This window comes from Giraffa tippelskirchi, chromosome 10 (assembly GCF_054371585.1).
Source record: "Giraffa tippelskirchi isolate mGirTip1 chromosome 10, T2T-mGirTip1v1.2.pri, whole genome shotgun sequence".
NCBI lineage: Eukaryota > Metazoa > Chordata > Mammalia > Artiodactyla > Giraffidae > Giraffa > Giraffa tippelskirchi.
Window position 1 is genome coordinate 97,228,953 of NC_137284.1, and position 15,520 is coordinate 97,244,472.

At 37.7% G+C, this 15,520-nt stretch overlaps 1 protein-coding gene across 33 annotated transcripts in view; it reads right to left on the minus strand.

The window, feature by feature from the left end:
• Nucleotides 1–15,520, minus strand: part of ST7 (suppression of tumorigenicity 7) — a 315,966-nt gene that overhangs the window by 130,425 nt on the left and 170,021 nt on the right. For all 33 annotated transcript variants that reach the window (XM_081537854.1, XM_081537850.1, XM_081537845.1 and 30 more), the window contains one exon: nucleotides 13,158–13,255. In XM_081537854.1, the coding sequence (XP_081393980.1) occupies nucleotides 13,158–13,255 (98 nt within the window). The remainder of the gene's footprint in view (nucleotides 1–13,157; nucleotides 13,256–15,520) is intronic.

The following is a 15,520-nucleotide window of genomic DNA, read 5'->3' on the forward strand; positions in this document are numbered from 1 at the left end:
TGCACATGCTCACATACACATGCATGCATACGCATGCAAGACATCTAACAACATTCCTTTCCAAAAGCAAGGATCTTGATAGCACCACTGTTTCATCTATGTTATAATATTTTGTCAATATACACCTAAAATTTCTCCTTACTTTAAACTCTAGGGTAAACTGCAGTTTCAGGAACCCTGAAGGTGAAGCTGGAGAAGAGGGCAGAGAAGTCAGTCTCATCCTGTTTAAGGAAATAATAATTTATACTGATCTTCAAAACTGAGAGGGAACACACTGAGTAAAACATTTTCTTTATCATCTTAAACTGCTTCAAATAGGGCTGTGCCCTAGCCCTGAAATGATGAACAAATCTGAAAATTTGATGCCTATTTCAAATGGGTAGGACACAAGCCTGGTAACGGGAAATAACAAGATAAACGTTCTTCCATCTGTGATGACATGACATGGCTCTCCTGTTCCAGGAGCGGCCTCAAGGAGCAGCTAAACATACTGGCCAAGAGTTACTGCCAGAAAGGACTTCTTATGTCAAAACCACAATAACTGTGTTTGGCAAACACCCTTCCACATCCACACAGGTAATGGTAAATAACTCTAGTCAGAAGATTAACTCATCTAGTTATCTCGGGCACAGTGAACAAATACTCATCCTGACAGGCATTTCACAACAGGGTCATGCTGAAAGTTTACAGTTATGAGAGATGCTTTAATAGCAACAGGCAGAAGGTCAGTACTCCAACCTCGACAGTTATCCACATACCACTTTGTAATCCCTTGGCCTTCCAGTGTTCTTCTTCCTCCCCAAGTCTTTCCACTCTACCCTCCTGAAACCCGAGTCCAAGACATACAAATTTCCCAACACATCCATCAGCTATTTACAGAACACGAGCCTGAGTTCACAGCTTCTGTCAATTTCCCAGACAAAGCTTGTGTCTACCAGCAGGATGCAGGGCTGGCTTCTCCTAGTTCCCCAAAGCACATCTAGATTGTTACTGCTCAGCTCTGGGGCCCACTTACTATTCCTCTGAAGCGCACGCCATAAAGCACCAGCATCTGCCACCATCAGAATGGGTTTTCTACCAGGTGACAGACCCTCATACACTGAAGATTCTGGCACCTGTTTCCAACTCTTATTCTTAACCTCAAGTCCTACCCTCCACGTAGATGATTACAGTCCATGTAAACATCCCACCTAGTATTCAAGATCCTCAACTATTTTACCATCTCTAAGGAAAAGACTGTCCCTCTCCTGTAGTTAAATAATCCAAGGTCATAGCCAAACTCCAGACTGTGACATCTAGGTAAGTCCCATCTATGCAACCCTTTGACCAGAATCTACTGATCTCGTTCATTTCCAGATGCTCTTTCTCAGAAGCCACTGGACACTTCTCCTCGATCCAACCCATCAACGTTGGAGACCACAGAGCTCACTTCTTAACCTTCTTTCTTCTCTGTCTACATGATTTCATAGAGAGAGGAACCTTTGTTCATCTCTGCACACATGATTTCACGCAATACCAGGGTTTTAACTCCTACATATATGTTGATAACTCCCAAATTCCTCACCCCCGAGTTCCAGACACATACCCAGTTGCCCTCCTGATATCCCTACCTGGAAGTAAAAAAGCCATTTCAAATTTAATGTGGCTAAAACATAATCCCTGCTTTCCCCTGAAACTCTGTTCCTCTCCTATTTGTCTTCCTTGCTATAAATGCTATGACCATCAAGAAGCCACTCAGGCTGAAAACCTGTGGACTCCTAGGTTTTCCTGATTATACAATTTCTTTCATTTCACATCCGTTTCATTCAGTGGCTCATTTTTCAACTGGTTACTGAGAGGCTCTACATGCCTGGCATTGCTCTCCTGGGATACAGTAGTAAACATTAAAAAAAAAAAAAAAAAAACCTTCCTTCCTGAAAGTGACATTTTAGTGAAGGGGGATAGTAAATATGCAGATAAATATATGGAGAGACTATCAGGTGGTGCACATTCTAAAGAGAATGAGTGAAGCCAAGAAAGGTTTTAGGGAATGCTGGCATAGCAGGCAGAGGCGGGTTTAAATACAGTAGTCAGAGAGGGAGGACAGAGAAGGTGGGATTGCGAAGGAGATGTTTAAGCAGAAACTGAAGCGGTGAGGGAGCCAGTCATGAGACTGGAAGAGAAGGATTCAGGGGAGGCTTCCGGCAAGTGAAGATCCTGAAGAGGCGCGTTGAGCAAACAAGAAGAAAGCCATACGTGGCTGGAGCACAGTGAACACAGAGCAGAAAGGAGGGCTGGATAATGCAGAGCCTTCTAAGCCACTCACAGAGTTTATGAATGAGATGAGAGACCGCGGGAAGGTTTTAAGCCAAAGAATGACTATGTTTTAAATGGCTCATTCCAGCTTCTATGTGGAGAGACTCATACCTCAGAAAGCAGCCTTGTGTACCAGTAGACTCCTGAGTCACAAAGGCAATGTCTCTAAGCCCATGGAGAGGCAGAAGGCTATGGGAGTATCTGCTCTTAGCAAGCAGGACAGACAACTGACCACGAAGGAGATATATTCAATGCTTATGTACTGATTATTTTAAAAGGGAATGCGAAAGACCCAGATCACTGGCCTCCCTGGTCATCACATGCACTGTTGGCTTTGCCTGCTTTATGGTTTCTGTTCCTCCTGGCCCAGGTCAGCCAAAATGTCTTTTTTCAGTAATCATCCCTCTGTTCACCCTAGAAGTCAACAGCTTCACTGATTCCTGGTGACAGAAGCAGCCTGGCCAAGAGAGCAGAGACTCAGACATCAGTTCTCCCTGTACATCTCACAGAAGGAAAAACTGTTTACAAAAGTCCCTGGTTGAGGTGTGAGTGAGAGAAGGTACAAGTACAGGCTAAGATAATTATCATTTGGGAAAATTATATAGGCACTGATAAACTTAATAGCTGATCAAGAAACATAAATATAAGCATAGATCCTTAGTTAGTAGGGACCATAAGAATAATATAGTCAAAGCTATGGTTTTCCCTGTAGTCATGTATGGATGTGAGAAATGGACCATAAAGAAAGAAGGCTGAGTGATGAAGAATTGATATTTTTGAACTGTGGTGTGGGGGAAGACTCTTGAAAGTCCCTTGGACTGCAAGGAGATCAAACCAGTCAATCCTAAAGGAAATCAATCTTGAATATTCATTGGAAGGACTGATGCTGAAGCTGAAGCTCCAATACTTTGACCACCTGATGCAAAGAGTTGACGTATTGGAAAAGACCCAGATTTGGGGAAAGGGTGAAGTCAGGAGGAGAAGGGGCTGACAGAGGATGAGATGGTTGGATGGCATCACTGACTCAATGACATGAATTTGAACAAACTTCGGGAGATAGTGAAGGACAGAGAAAGAAGCCTGGCATGCTACAGTCCATGGAATTGCAGAGTCAGACACGACTTAGCAACTGAGCAACAACAACAAGAATAAAACAGAATTTTTAAATATTGAACCACTAGACCTGTTCAATGGAAGAGAAGAAATAAAGAGGCAAAGTATGACACACAGAATATGTCAGCAAAAATAACTCTAAACAGAATAATAATAATGATAAATACACATGGGAAAAACATACAAGCCAAAATAAAAAAACTGTCAGTTTTGAATAAAGATGATATTCAACAAAACATTTTTATATATCCAAATGGTCTATCAAAAAGTTACAGAAAACTTGATTATAAAATATGTAAATACATATATTAGGCAAATCCAAATAAGCTAGAAAATCAAGGCAGAAAAGTAAAAGGGACAAAGAGGGGCATTATACACTCAATAATCAGTAAGACAAAATAATTATCAACATAAATGTATTCAACAATATAGCCTCAATGTATATAAAGCAACAAGTAATCGAACATGGAAAAAAGGAGGTACGTAAACAATGAGAAATGAATAATCAATCATACACATCTCAGAAACTGATAGAGCAAGCAAACAAAATACGCTCAGATACAGATTTGAATAACATGATTAGCAATATGCTTAAACTAGTAAATACATATAGACTTTTGTAACCAACAGAAACATACTCCTTTCAAACAGATACAACATTTATGAACTGACCGTATATTAGACCTCAGAGGAGGCTTCCATTAAATTTTCCCCAAATCAATATCATATTATTTATGTTCAAAATTATATGATTTATGTTCTCTAAAGATAATACAAAAAAGATTATGAATCAATGACAAGGGGCTAAAAAAGTACTATGCAGAATAAGATGAAATTATAAGGAAATAAAGAGATACTTAGAATCAAAGGGAGCTAAGTGTTTAACGTAAGAAACTGGTAAAAAGCCAACAAACAGGGAATGGAGGAAGAGAGGCAGGAGAAACAGAAAAGTACAGGTATGACCAGAAAAACTGGAATAAAGACAAAGAGTTGAGAAAATAAATAGAACCAAATCCTAGCTCTTTTGAAAAGTTTTATAAAAAAGACACACCTCTGTCAAGACTAATCAGCAAAAATAAAAATTAAAAAAGACAAAGAGAACGCAAAATGAAAAGGGGGGAAAAACTACAGACAGAATATTTTTTAAATTATGAAATAACATTATAAAAAGCTATATGCAATGAATTTGAAATATATATAACATATATATAATGTTTAAAACAGCCTAGTACTGAGATAAATGGGCGTAGTCATGTATTGCTGATGAGAATTTAAACAATCACAGGCAGCCATTCTGGGAAGTGTACTGGCAGGACATGCTAAAATCAATATTCGTATGCCTAACATCCAACAATCCACTCCTGGCTACATACCCAGTGAAGGCTTCTCACGTGTCTATAAGGATGCTCACTGAGGCACTGCTGTGATCATGGGAAACCGGAGGCCGTGTGGAGGCCCTCACCGGGGAAAGGATAAGTGAAATAGAGGAAGAGTGTAAGAGAGACCACAACGCGGAGTCAGAACTTGCAAACATGCACCAGAGGTATGAGAGGTGAAAACAGGCAGGCCTGAAAAATAATGCTGAGTAAAAATGGTAAGAAAACCTATAGAGATATAAATTAAACACATACTGCATTACATAGTTTGCAAGACTGTGATGGTCCTGGTCTTTCTAAAATCAATTAGGTTTTACTTTCCTGGGATTTCTTAAATGAAAGGTATGACAATGGGAGTTCCTCATCAACTATATTTTAGAAGTGAAGTGAAAGTTGCTCAAACATGTCTGACTCTTTGTGACGCCATGGACTATACAGTCCATGGAATTCTCTAGGCCAGAATACTGGAGTAGGTAGCCTTTCCCTTCTCCAGGGGATCTTCCCAACCCAGGGATTTTCCCAACCCAGGGACTGAACCCAGGTCTCTCTCATTGCAGGCAGATTCTCCCATCAAACTCAGAGCTCCCATTATTTTTCCTCTATATAATGGTTTCCTCACCTCAGCAAAGTGAAGATTTGTTATGATTCACAAAAAGATCAAGATACCATTATGATAAAAATGAGTGATGTGCTCTCTCAAATACAGTATGTTCAAAACTGAACTCCTAACCTTTCCCCCCGCAAACCTGCAAGTTTCCACATCTTAGCTAATAGGAACTCCTCTTCTTCCATGGGAAAATCCTTGGAAACATACTTGACTTCTCTTTTTCTCACATTGCATATATATTGAAGGCTCAGCTCAACAGTGGATTCTATTCTCCACATGGAAAAATGTGGGCCACACCTATGAAAAACCCTGATACTGACAGTTAGCTTATCAGTCATATATTTATTATGCTACAAGTAAGACTTTCATGTATATGACATGGGTAAATAAATATAACACTCTCGTCTGCCTCAGGGATTATCTGCCACCAGCTAGCTCTTCACTGTGAATACAGAGTATAATGCTGATGAAACTGTGCTTCATCACTACTGATGCAACAAGGTAATAACCAACAAATCTATCATTTGCTCTTATTAGTTAAATAATTTTCCTTCCTATATAATCACTAATTCTAATAACTTATCAAATAAGTTAACTCAATAAATCAGGCAAATCTAGAGAAGCAAATCATGATAAAAAAGCAAAGGTCATATAAAGTTTTCAAAGTCATATAAACTCTGAAGATCAGTGTGTTACTATTTATAGCATTTGCTTTTAAAATTCACTTTTTCTTTATTTGTAAGTATTGCAAAGATAGAATCTAGAAAACATGACAACAAACACTTCAGGAACACTTACTATGAATTAACATATTTTGCTGCACACTTTGTCTTTAGTTCAATGATATATGTGGTTGTTGGAAAAGCTTGAATGGAACTGTGTTCAAGTGATACTTGGTTGCCTTAACTTATTAAAATGCTACTCCTATGCCTCCTGTCCACATAATGGTACTTGACTTCTGTCAACAATCAACATCTTCTAAATAAATTCATCAATCAAGTTATTCATAATAATCCAAGATAAATTTCATGAAAAAAAGGATACACTGATAAAATGGAAATCATGTGACCTTAAATGCTCTAGTTTTATTCCTTATAAAATTAGAGCACTTAAGAATAAGGAAAAAGAGATTAAAAAGGAATAGAAATTAACCAGTAAAACATCCATTAAAAATTTTTCTCCTGAAAAGATCTTTTCACCTGTGCAATAAAACAGAATTTCTGTTAAAGAATATTCTCTAATTTTTAAAAACAATTTCAGAAGGGCATACTAGTTTTCTTTTAATCTTTAATTTCATGAAGATTTTTCTTCATGACCATAAGTAAACAAAAACACAAATCAATAGTCCTTAATGTTCCAGAGAGTCTGATTAGTCCCAGAGGTTTATATTTTCTAATGTGTGCTTTCACCAGAAGTGCTTCTCTTCATAAATCATTTAAACAAACCCTCTTGCTATTAATACTATTAAATTAATCCCCAAAGGTCAGTTGCTTACACCCTAGGATACCTCTAATGACCTAAAAGGGATTATATATAATGAACATCTACAATAATTTTCTAAATAGAACTCACTTTAATTTACATTAGTTTAAAACTAAACATTACCACTTCCAAGGAAGGTAGAATTAAACCATTACCAGAGATGTCTTAACAAAGGATGGGAAAGAAAAGTCACAGGTGCAAAGTGCTAACTGAGAATTTGTATGCTACAGCTCTGATTCACAGACTCAAATATTTTCTTGATTGTCTATCTACAAGACACTGTGCAGTGGGCTGGGAGGCACACATGAGAAAACTAGATACCACACCAGCACTCAAGAAGCTCAAAATCTAATGAACTTCACTTATCCCTTTTGTATGTTATTAAAATTTGGCTCAAAACACCTGTCTCTGTTCATTGGCCCTAATTTCTCCTTAATGAAGGGATTATTTCAAAAAGTGATTTGAGATAAAAATTGAGAACAGTAAAGTACAGGGATAAAATACTTGTGAAAGAAGAGGTCAGGGAAAATGGTACCGGATTACTTCAAAACTTGTAGAGGAGACCCCTTAGGGAAGAAGCTCAGAAATTGAACATCCCCAAAAAGGCTTAATTCTCATATGAAAACTTGGTTAAAATACAAATCAACTCTGTTCAAAATCCTTACATGATCAGATACGAATTTATACGCACAAAGAAAAGGGGGTGAAAAGATATACACTGACTCATGAGTGTGTTACTTCAGTGAGATGGCATAGCAGGAGTGGAGGAGAGAAAATAACATCCTTATTTCTTGACTTGTTACAGTGAGTAAAAATTATTCTTCCAATTTAATCGGACACCCATGGTATGTGAATTAAATGAGATGGTATATGTAAACTTCTTAGCAAAGTGTCTGGTACATAGTCATACTCAATATGTGTCTTACATGAAAAAAACTGAAAACCTTCCAGTTCTCAACTGGGAATTGTAGAAATGAGGCTGAAAATACAGGAAGGATACAACCCAGGGATGAGGTAACTGCAGTTTCCACTCACTAATTTTTATAAAGAACCCTGACTAAGAACAAAAGAAGAATGTTTAGCAGTTATAACCCTATCGTCTAGACTGAGAAAAGGTTTAACATGGTCAAAATCATAAAAAAACATGTTTTTAGCTAAATGTATATAGGTGGTGAAATTTTGAAAGAATGAAAGTATTGACAGAGTTTTGCTTTTGTATGTAACCTGGTGCTATGGATTGAATTGCATCCTCAAAAAAACTATACTGAAGTCCTAATCCTTGGCTCCTATGAAAGTGACCTTACTTGGAAACAGGCTCTTTGAGAACATAAATAAGTTTTAGCTTCAGAAATGATAAACATCAATAGATAAACCCACACAAATAAAAGTCTTGAGGTCCTTAATAATTTTTAAAGGATTCTGAGACCAAAAAGCTTGAGAACTATGGGTTGATATTAGCATCTATTTTTAATTTTAAAAAATTGAATCAAACTATATCTATTATTACACCTTTCCTTATCACTTAACAATATATCTTAGACAGTAATGGTAAGAATAGCAACCATTAACTGAGTACTTATTCATTGTGAAGTCCTGTGCCAAGTGCCTACCAGGAATTATTCCATTTAATTCTTACACCAATCCTATGAAGTAGGTAATCAACTAGCACCCTGGCTATTACTGATGCAGGTGATTGGAAGATCACCTTCTCAGAACTATGCATTAGCTATGCAACCTTGAACAAGCACCTACGTCAAGGGCTGTTATGAGCACTAAGTGATTTATATTTGTAAAGCACTTAAAATAATACCTAGAACATAATAAACACTGCAGATATGTTCATCAGCATTCAAACCTCTGAGTCTAAATGTCATTTTCCAGAGTTGTAGATGGAAATCAACAAGAAGGCTTAGAACAGGCCAGGAAACACTTCAAATTTGGGAAGTTAGGAAGATGAGGAGAAACTAGCCAGGAAGACTGAGACTTCATGAGGACTAAGAAGCATGGTTTCCTAAGAGAAATAAAATGTTTTAAGAAGCTTGTGATGACCTGTGTCAAATAAGAGGCCAGGACAGTGAAAGAGGTAGAGCTGCAGAGAAAGGATGAAACAAGAGTCAGGGATAACGACTCAGAGATCTGTAGAAAACTACCAAAAGGAGGAGAAACAGGTGGTAAGTCTGAGAGCCCATGGTCAACTTTCAAAGGAGCTATACATTTTAGGGAAGAGAGGAGGATGATGATCTAGACCAAGGAAGGACTGAGCAAGACACTACCTCACATTAGCCTTTATATTCGCCTCTTTCTTACCTCTCCAACTAGGTCCCCACCAAAATCTTACTTACTCTTCACCCCACAGATCCCTATTCAGTGAGTCCCATCTAAGACTCATCTCCCCAAACTAGCACAGTCCCAGGTCAGTCAAGGGTTGTAGTAGGAACTGATTAATCCCAGGGATGCTTTAGAGGCTTGTACCTACCACAGGGGAAACTGAGACTACAGATAAGCAGAGTAAATAAAAATTTGATGCCTGCCCCAAAACACATCTACTCACTTCAGGATTCTCCACATCAGCGGTTCCTAATGGGAGACAAATGTCTAAAGATGGGGGAAGCAACAAACGAGAGGGCAACTACTGCATCTAGTGGTTAGAGGCGAGGGATGCTGCTGAACATCCTACAATGCACAGGATGCACACAACAAAGACAGGTGGCCCCGAATATCAATAGTGCCAAGGCTGGGAAACCCTACCCTAGACTCAGTGACCTGGGGCAAGATGAGCTTTAAGAAGGTTCTCTTATCTGGGCACACAATCCCATCCATACCAGGGGCCAGATGGAGCATGGCTTAGGGGCCAGACCAGTCAGCCTCATGAATTCTATTTCCAATCAACTCAAACAGGACCAGGGAAGGATAGAGGAAAAACTTGAGGTTAGCTCATTGGTAAAAGTTAAAAAGAGAAAATAAATTGTGTTATATATCAAATGTTAACAAGACAGACAAAATTCTTTTAAATGAAAACAAGCAAACAGACTTTTCTTTAAGTTAAGAAAGCAGAAAATACAACTCTTTTCATTTTGAATATTAAATAACACCTTATAGTGAAGCTCAAAAGCCACCATGCTCTCTTAGCTCTGCTTGCTGCCAAACACTCTGCAATAAGGAAGGTGCTCTTGTATTTTTGACTGCAAAAGGAAGCTAATTAAAGTGGGTTTTTTGAGAAAACATCTTGAGAGTTAAAATAATTAATGTCTTGCTTTTAAAAAAGAAACCATGAAGCTTGACATTAAGGAGCCTATATTTTCTTTTCTCATCAATAGTTCACTTGGAGGATCAATATTTGGATCCACAACTATCGACAGTAAGCCTTCCCAGAAATCCATTCACTCTCTTTCAGGATAAATCACTAATTAACAGTTTTTAACAGTTTTCCCTTTCTTAAGAGATTTCCAGAGAAATGTTTTAAAGAGTTTACTTTCTACACGGAAGGCATTTTGACTCTACCATTTCTGTTTCCACTTTAAAATCTGCTCTAGGAAAAGTTTCAACTAATGCATATGGGGTAGGATGGCTGTGTCTTAATGAAAAATTAGGTCCTTCTGCCCTGAGGCTTTATCAGCAGGCTGCCTGGAATCCAGTGTGCTGTTTTATCAAAGGAAGCTTTCCAGCAAGATGGCTCATGTGCATGCTGTTAAAGGAGTACCCCCTCGGTGAAGTCCCCGTCTATGCATGACCCGTGACCTGAGACGAGTCAGGACCGACCAACTGTCTCCTGCAGGGCTGGGGCCAGCTGCAGCTTTAACAGAGAGGGGCCTCAATCTTCCCTCCTCCACTTAGGGTTCCAGGAGCTTCTGAAGGAAAGAGTATTTTGGATATTTCTCTTCAAAACACATTTCTACCATGTCTGACAGTGTCCTTCACAGAACTGTTAAAACACTGGGGCCCATATCTACAGGATGTTCCAGAAACCCAGTCAAAAGACAACATGTACTGGTATTCTAATAGTATGACAGATTTTTTTAAGAAAAGTAACCCAAGAAACATATATATATATAAATATAGTTATACACATGTATGTGTATGTGTGTATATATACTTATACACATATGAAAAGAGAAAGACTAATTGATTCATTCAAGGAAAGGAAATCAGAAATATCTCAAAATGCTCATCAGAGGAACAGTTCAGCAAATTTAAGACATAATTATATAATGGAGAAAAAGTAGGGCAAAAAAGGGAATCGTGTCTATTACATGTCAGGTGTTTTCACATTATGTCACTTCATTCTCCCCATCACTCCCTCAATTATGCTTTTAGATAAGAATCATCATCCCTAATTTACAGAAGACAAATGAAAAGCCCATGAAAGAGGAGAAAGCTGCCCTGAGTCACAAAGTTAATGAAGAGCAAAGCTGAGACTCACTTGCAGGTTTTCTTACTCTCTGCCCAGCATTTATTTTATTGGATCCCAGATTTACCCCCCTCCTGCCGCCACCCAAGATCTATTTGTAGACTATGTCAATAAATGGAATTGCACATATAAAATAATGTTAAACAAAAATTAAACTACAGTATAGATGTATTGGTTTTAATCATGTGCAATTTTATATGTATATACTAAAAATTATGACAATCAAAATGAGGCTGATTGAAAAAAAACGGAATTAAAATCATCTGAGTTTGTTTTTACTATGAAGTTGCTTAAGCATATAATAAAGAAAATCACCAGAATCTGTTCCTCCAGGCTAATTAAGGTTAAGAAAAGGCAATAAATATAAAACACCTTGTTATAGGCTGAATATGCCAGGGCCAGTTTAATGTGGCTGGGCCACTTTCACATAGAGAAATACCCTATCCTTCATAAAATTCTCAGCTCTTTCAGGGACTGACAGTGTTTTTTCACTATATTAAAGGCTGGAATTTCTGCAAGTAAAAAAGCTTTGAGAGCAAGTCATGTCTCTACAGAAATCGCCTTTTCTAAAATTTAGCACTTATACTATATAACAAACATTCTTTCAATTCTTCCTTCAACAAAAAGAATTTAATCCTGGGAGGCTCCCTTTGCAGTGGCTTTGCCTAAGAAACATCTATCGCCTTCAGTCAAGTTAGAGTTATTTTGGAATCTCCCTCCTCTGTTCCTCTCTTCAGGTGTGGTGGCTATACTGCTGTTTAGTGGAGTAGCCAGAACCCAAGCCAGAAGCATGGGTCTCACTTGTGTCATCCCATTATGCTGTAACTTGCAGAAACAACCAGCAGTGATCCTGAAGTGCAGACTCCCACTGCCAAAGAGTAACTGAGAATTTACATGAATAATACCGGTCCAGAGACAAACTGAGAAAGGGCTCACTGGGTTTACACAGTCCTGTTCTCAACCCAAAAGCTGAGACCTGCACAAGACGCCACTTTTACCTTACCCCACGTTTCTTTTACTTTTATGATGGACAGTTTACCTATGCCTCCTAATTAAGTAAGACAGTAAAGGAATGAAATGTTGACAAAGGCTTTCTGAGACTGTTTTTCAAAAGAAAATGGTTTATAAATACAATCCCCACTGGTGTCTGTTTCTTTATGAAAAGCATTTCTTACTATAAAAAAAGAAAAAGTGGAAGTAAAAGTTCCTCAACTGGTTTCCTTTAAAACCACTGTTTTTATTTAAAGTTACATAATAATAACCTCCTTTGGTTCTCTTTTGTTTTAAAAGTCTCACCTATTTCCTCTCTTATTATGTTGACTACTATTAATAAAATGTCTTGATTCAAGAACCTAGGAAAATGCTTGAAATGACTCTAATAAGATTAGATCATAATGTTATTAAATTTGAGAGCAGCAATTTGAGCCATAGTTTATTCAAATTGTCCTAACAACTAAATACAAAAAATGTCAGTTAGCTAAAATGGCTGATCTCATTCTTGGCTTCCGGCTACAGCCCCAAAGGTCTAATAACAAGGATATTTCTTTAACAGGCTAGTCATTCTATTAAAAGCTTTGCATGTATTATCTCATTTAATCTTCACCACAATCCTAAGTATTAATCATTATTATTAGTGTGTTGCTATTGCTAAAGTTATTGTTATCCCCATTTTATGGATGAGGAAATAGGGCACAAAGAAGTTAAGTAAGTTGTCCAAGATCACTCACTGACTAAGTTGTGAGTCAGAAGAGAACCCCAGCCCCGATGGGAGCACCACACCATCAGTGGTACTCTCTGCTATGGTCTCGCTCGGTGGGCTCCTCCTTCTCTAGGTCAGGTGCATTGCCACAGCTCCCAAACACCACTTCACACTCACATCTCTCATCATTTTCACTGCTTCTCTGGTCCTCCCGAGTCTTCTGGCACACATGGCTAGTCTTCTTTTGATGTAGACCAAGACATTGGTGTCTCGTCCTGAAGAGGGAGACATAAAACAAGAAAACTTAAAAAAAAAAAAAAAAAGAGCTTTCAGCTGAGCAGCAAGAAAAAATAAAAATAGAGAAATACAGAGGTGTATTTTCCATGCCCTTGAAGGAAAACCTCAGAGAGAACAGTCTGCTCCTTTGATTTTTCGTTACTGGAGGAGCACTGACAACTTTGCTAATAGCAGAAGGTATACAGAGTGAAGTCGAAGTACTTAGCCTTCCAAGGTCAAAGCATGTGACTGATTATTAATCCATGCTTTTGAGTTAGGATGTCGAATATTTGATAAATAAAATCATCTGCCACAAAGTGCTGGCAAAATGGACATATCCACATTGCATGCGGTTTACAAGCAAAAATTCCACATTCTTCTAGTGTGCATGCCTTTGGCGAAGATGCAAAGAGGTGAATCTCAGGTTGCATCCTGATGAACTATTATTTCTTTCCTTCTTGACAATAAGTCTAGAGAAGCCTCATCTTGAACTTCTGTTTTATATTATTCTTTCCCTAACACTAGTGACATCATAATCATCTCCAGGTCCCCAAAGCCGTCAATTTCAGATGGCAATATAACACATTCCAGATATGACAACAGACTATGCAACAAAATGAAAAACTACCCTAGTGTTAGAGAAAGTATTGACAAGCTAAATAGTTGTAATAATAGTCACCAAAATGGCTTCTTAAAAAGCACATTAACAACTTCTCATCTTAATCTCTTTATTTAATTATGTGTCTTTTTGGATATGTTTCCAGACCAGTGAGAACATGCATGTACTTAATCCTCAATAAAATTACCATATTTTAGAAAAATATGACACACCTGTTATAGATTAAGTATATGTATAATACGCAGCTATTAAAAGATGTTAAGACCAAAGTCCTAACATTTCAAGTTTCAAACAATGAGAACAAGATGTAAGTTGAAAATTTGCCAGATACCTACCAATTATTTTAAAGATGTGATTATATTTTTGGATAGATCTGGGCAACACGTTGAAAGGATTAATTTATGGAAGAAAAGAAATAAAATTTCTCAAGTTAAATTACAGATTTTGTAATTTTATGTATTAATCCTCATTCAGGTCACAAAACAGGCATTTACTATATATGTCTACAAAATTCACTGTGTTATATATATTTTTTTAAAAAAGCAAGAGAGACATGATGATTAGAGACTTGATTAACATATACACTGTGCTTAGTTGCTCAGTCGTGTCCAACTCTTTGCGACCCCATGGATTGTTGCCCACCAGGCTCCTCTGTCCATGGGGATTCTCCAGGCAAGAATACTGGAGTGGGTTGCCATGTCCTTCTCCAGGGGATCTTCCCAACCCAGGGATTGAACCCAGGTCTCCCACATTGCAGGTGGATTCTTTACCATCTGAGCCACAACACATATACTACTACAGAATAAAAATAAAAACCTGTGCATTGAGGGGTTATGTGGACACACTTACATGTACATAGGCCACAATGCAAAGATCTCACTGTACCTTAGTCATAGGGACTAAGGCACTCAGTTTCTGCACCAAATTCAGGCTTAACACTAAAATTTAATTTTATAATCTCAAATATGAAGGAGATATACTTCTACTCTCCAAGATGCAGGAGAGAGAAATGAGTTGAGAGAAATATCATTTTAAAGAAACACTTCCAAGTTTGGTTAGACAATGAAAACATTCTCTCTCACAAGGATCACTAAATTTCTTCTAAAACAACCAACAAGTCAAGGAGCTCAAGGAATTCCAGAAATGACTTTGTTGTCTTGTTTTTACATCATTCCCCCCAAACATCACTGACTCTCAGTTTAGTGTACTAAAATGAAAGATCTCATGTTAAAGAGTTGTGTTAAATATAGGAAGTCATCACTTTAAATATAAAAAAGATAAATAATTAGGAATTTAGGGCTCTTCCTCCCTAGAAGCCAGCAACAGTACTTCCTAAACAACAGCTAAATACTGAGACAATTACCGATCGCTGTTAAATTCTTAGCTGTCCTATTTCAATCCATGCTGTAGAAGACGCATGAGATAAGCCTCTGATAGCATTAAGACTAATTTAAGTCCTGTGTGCCAACTAAGACTTAAAATTATGGGGCAGAGAAGCAACTGGTATATAGAACTGTGTAAGAATTCTGAGGAGAAAAAAGGTTCACCATTAAAGGTTATTATAATTTATTTCTAGAGTTAAAAGTCTATGGGGCGGAAAGAAAACATGAACAATAATGAAGCTATAATTTAATTATGTACTGTG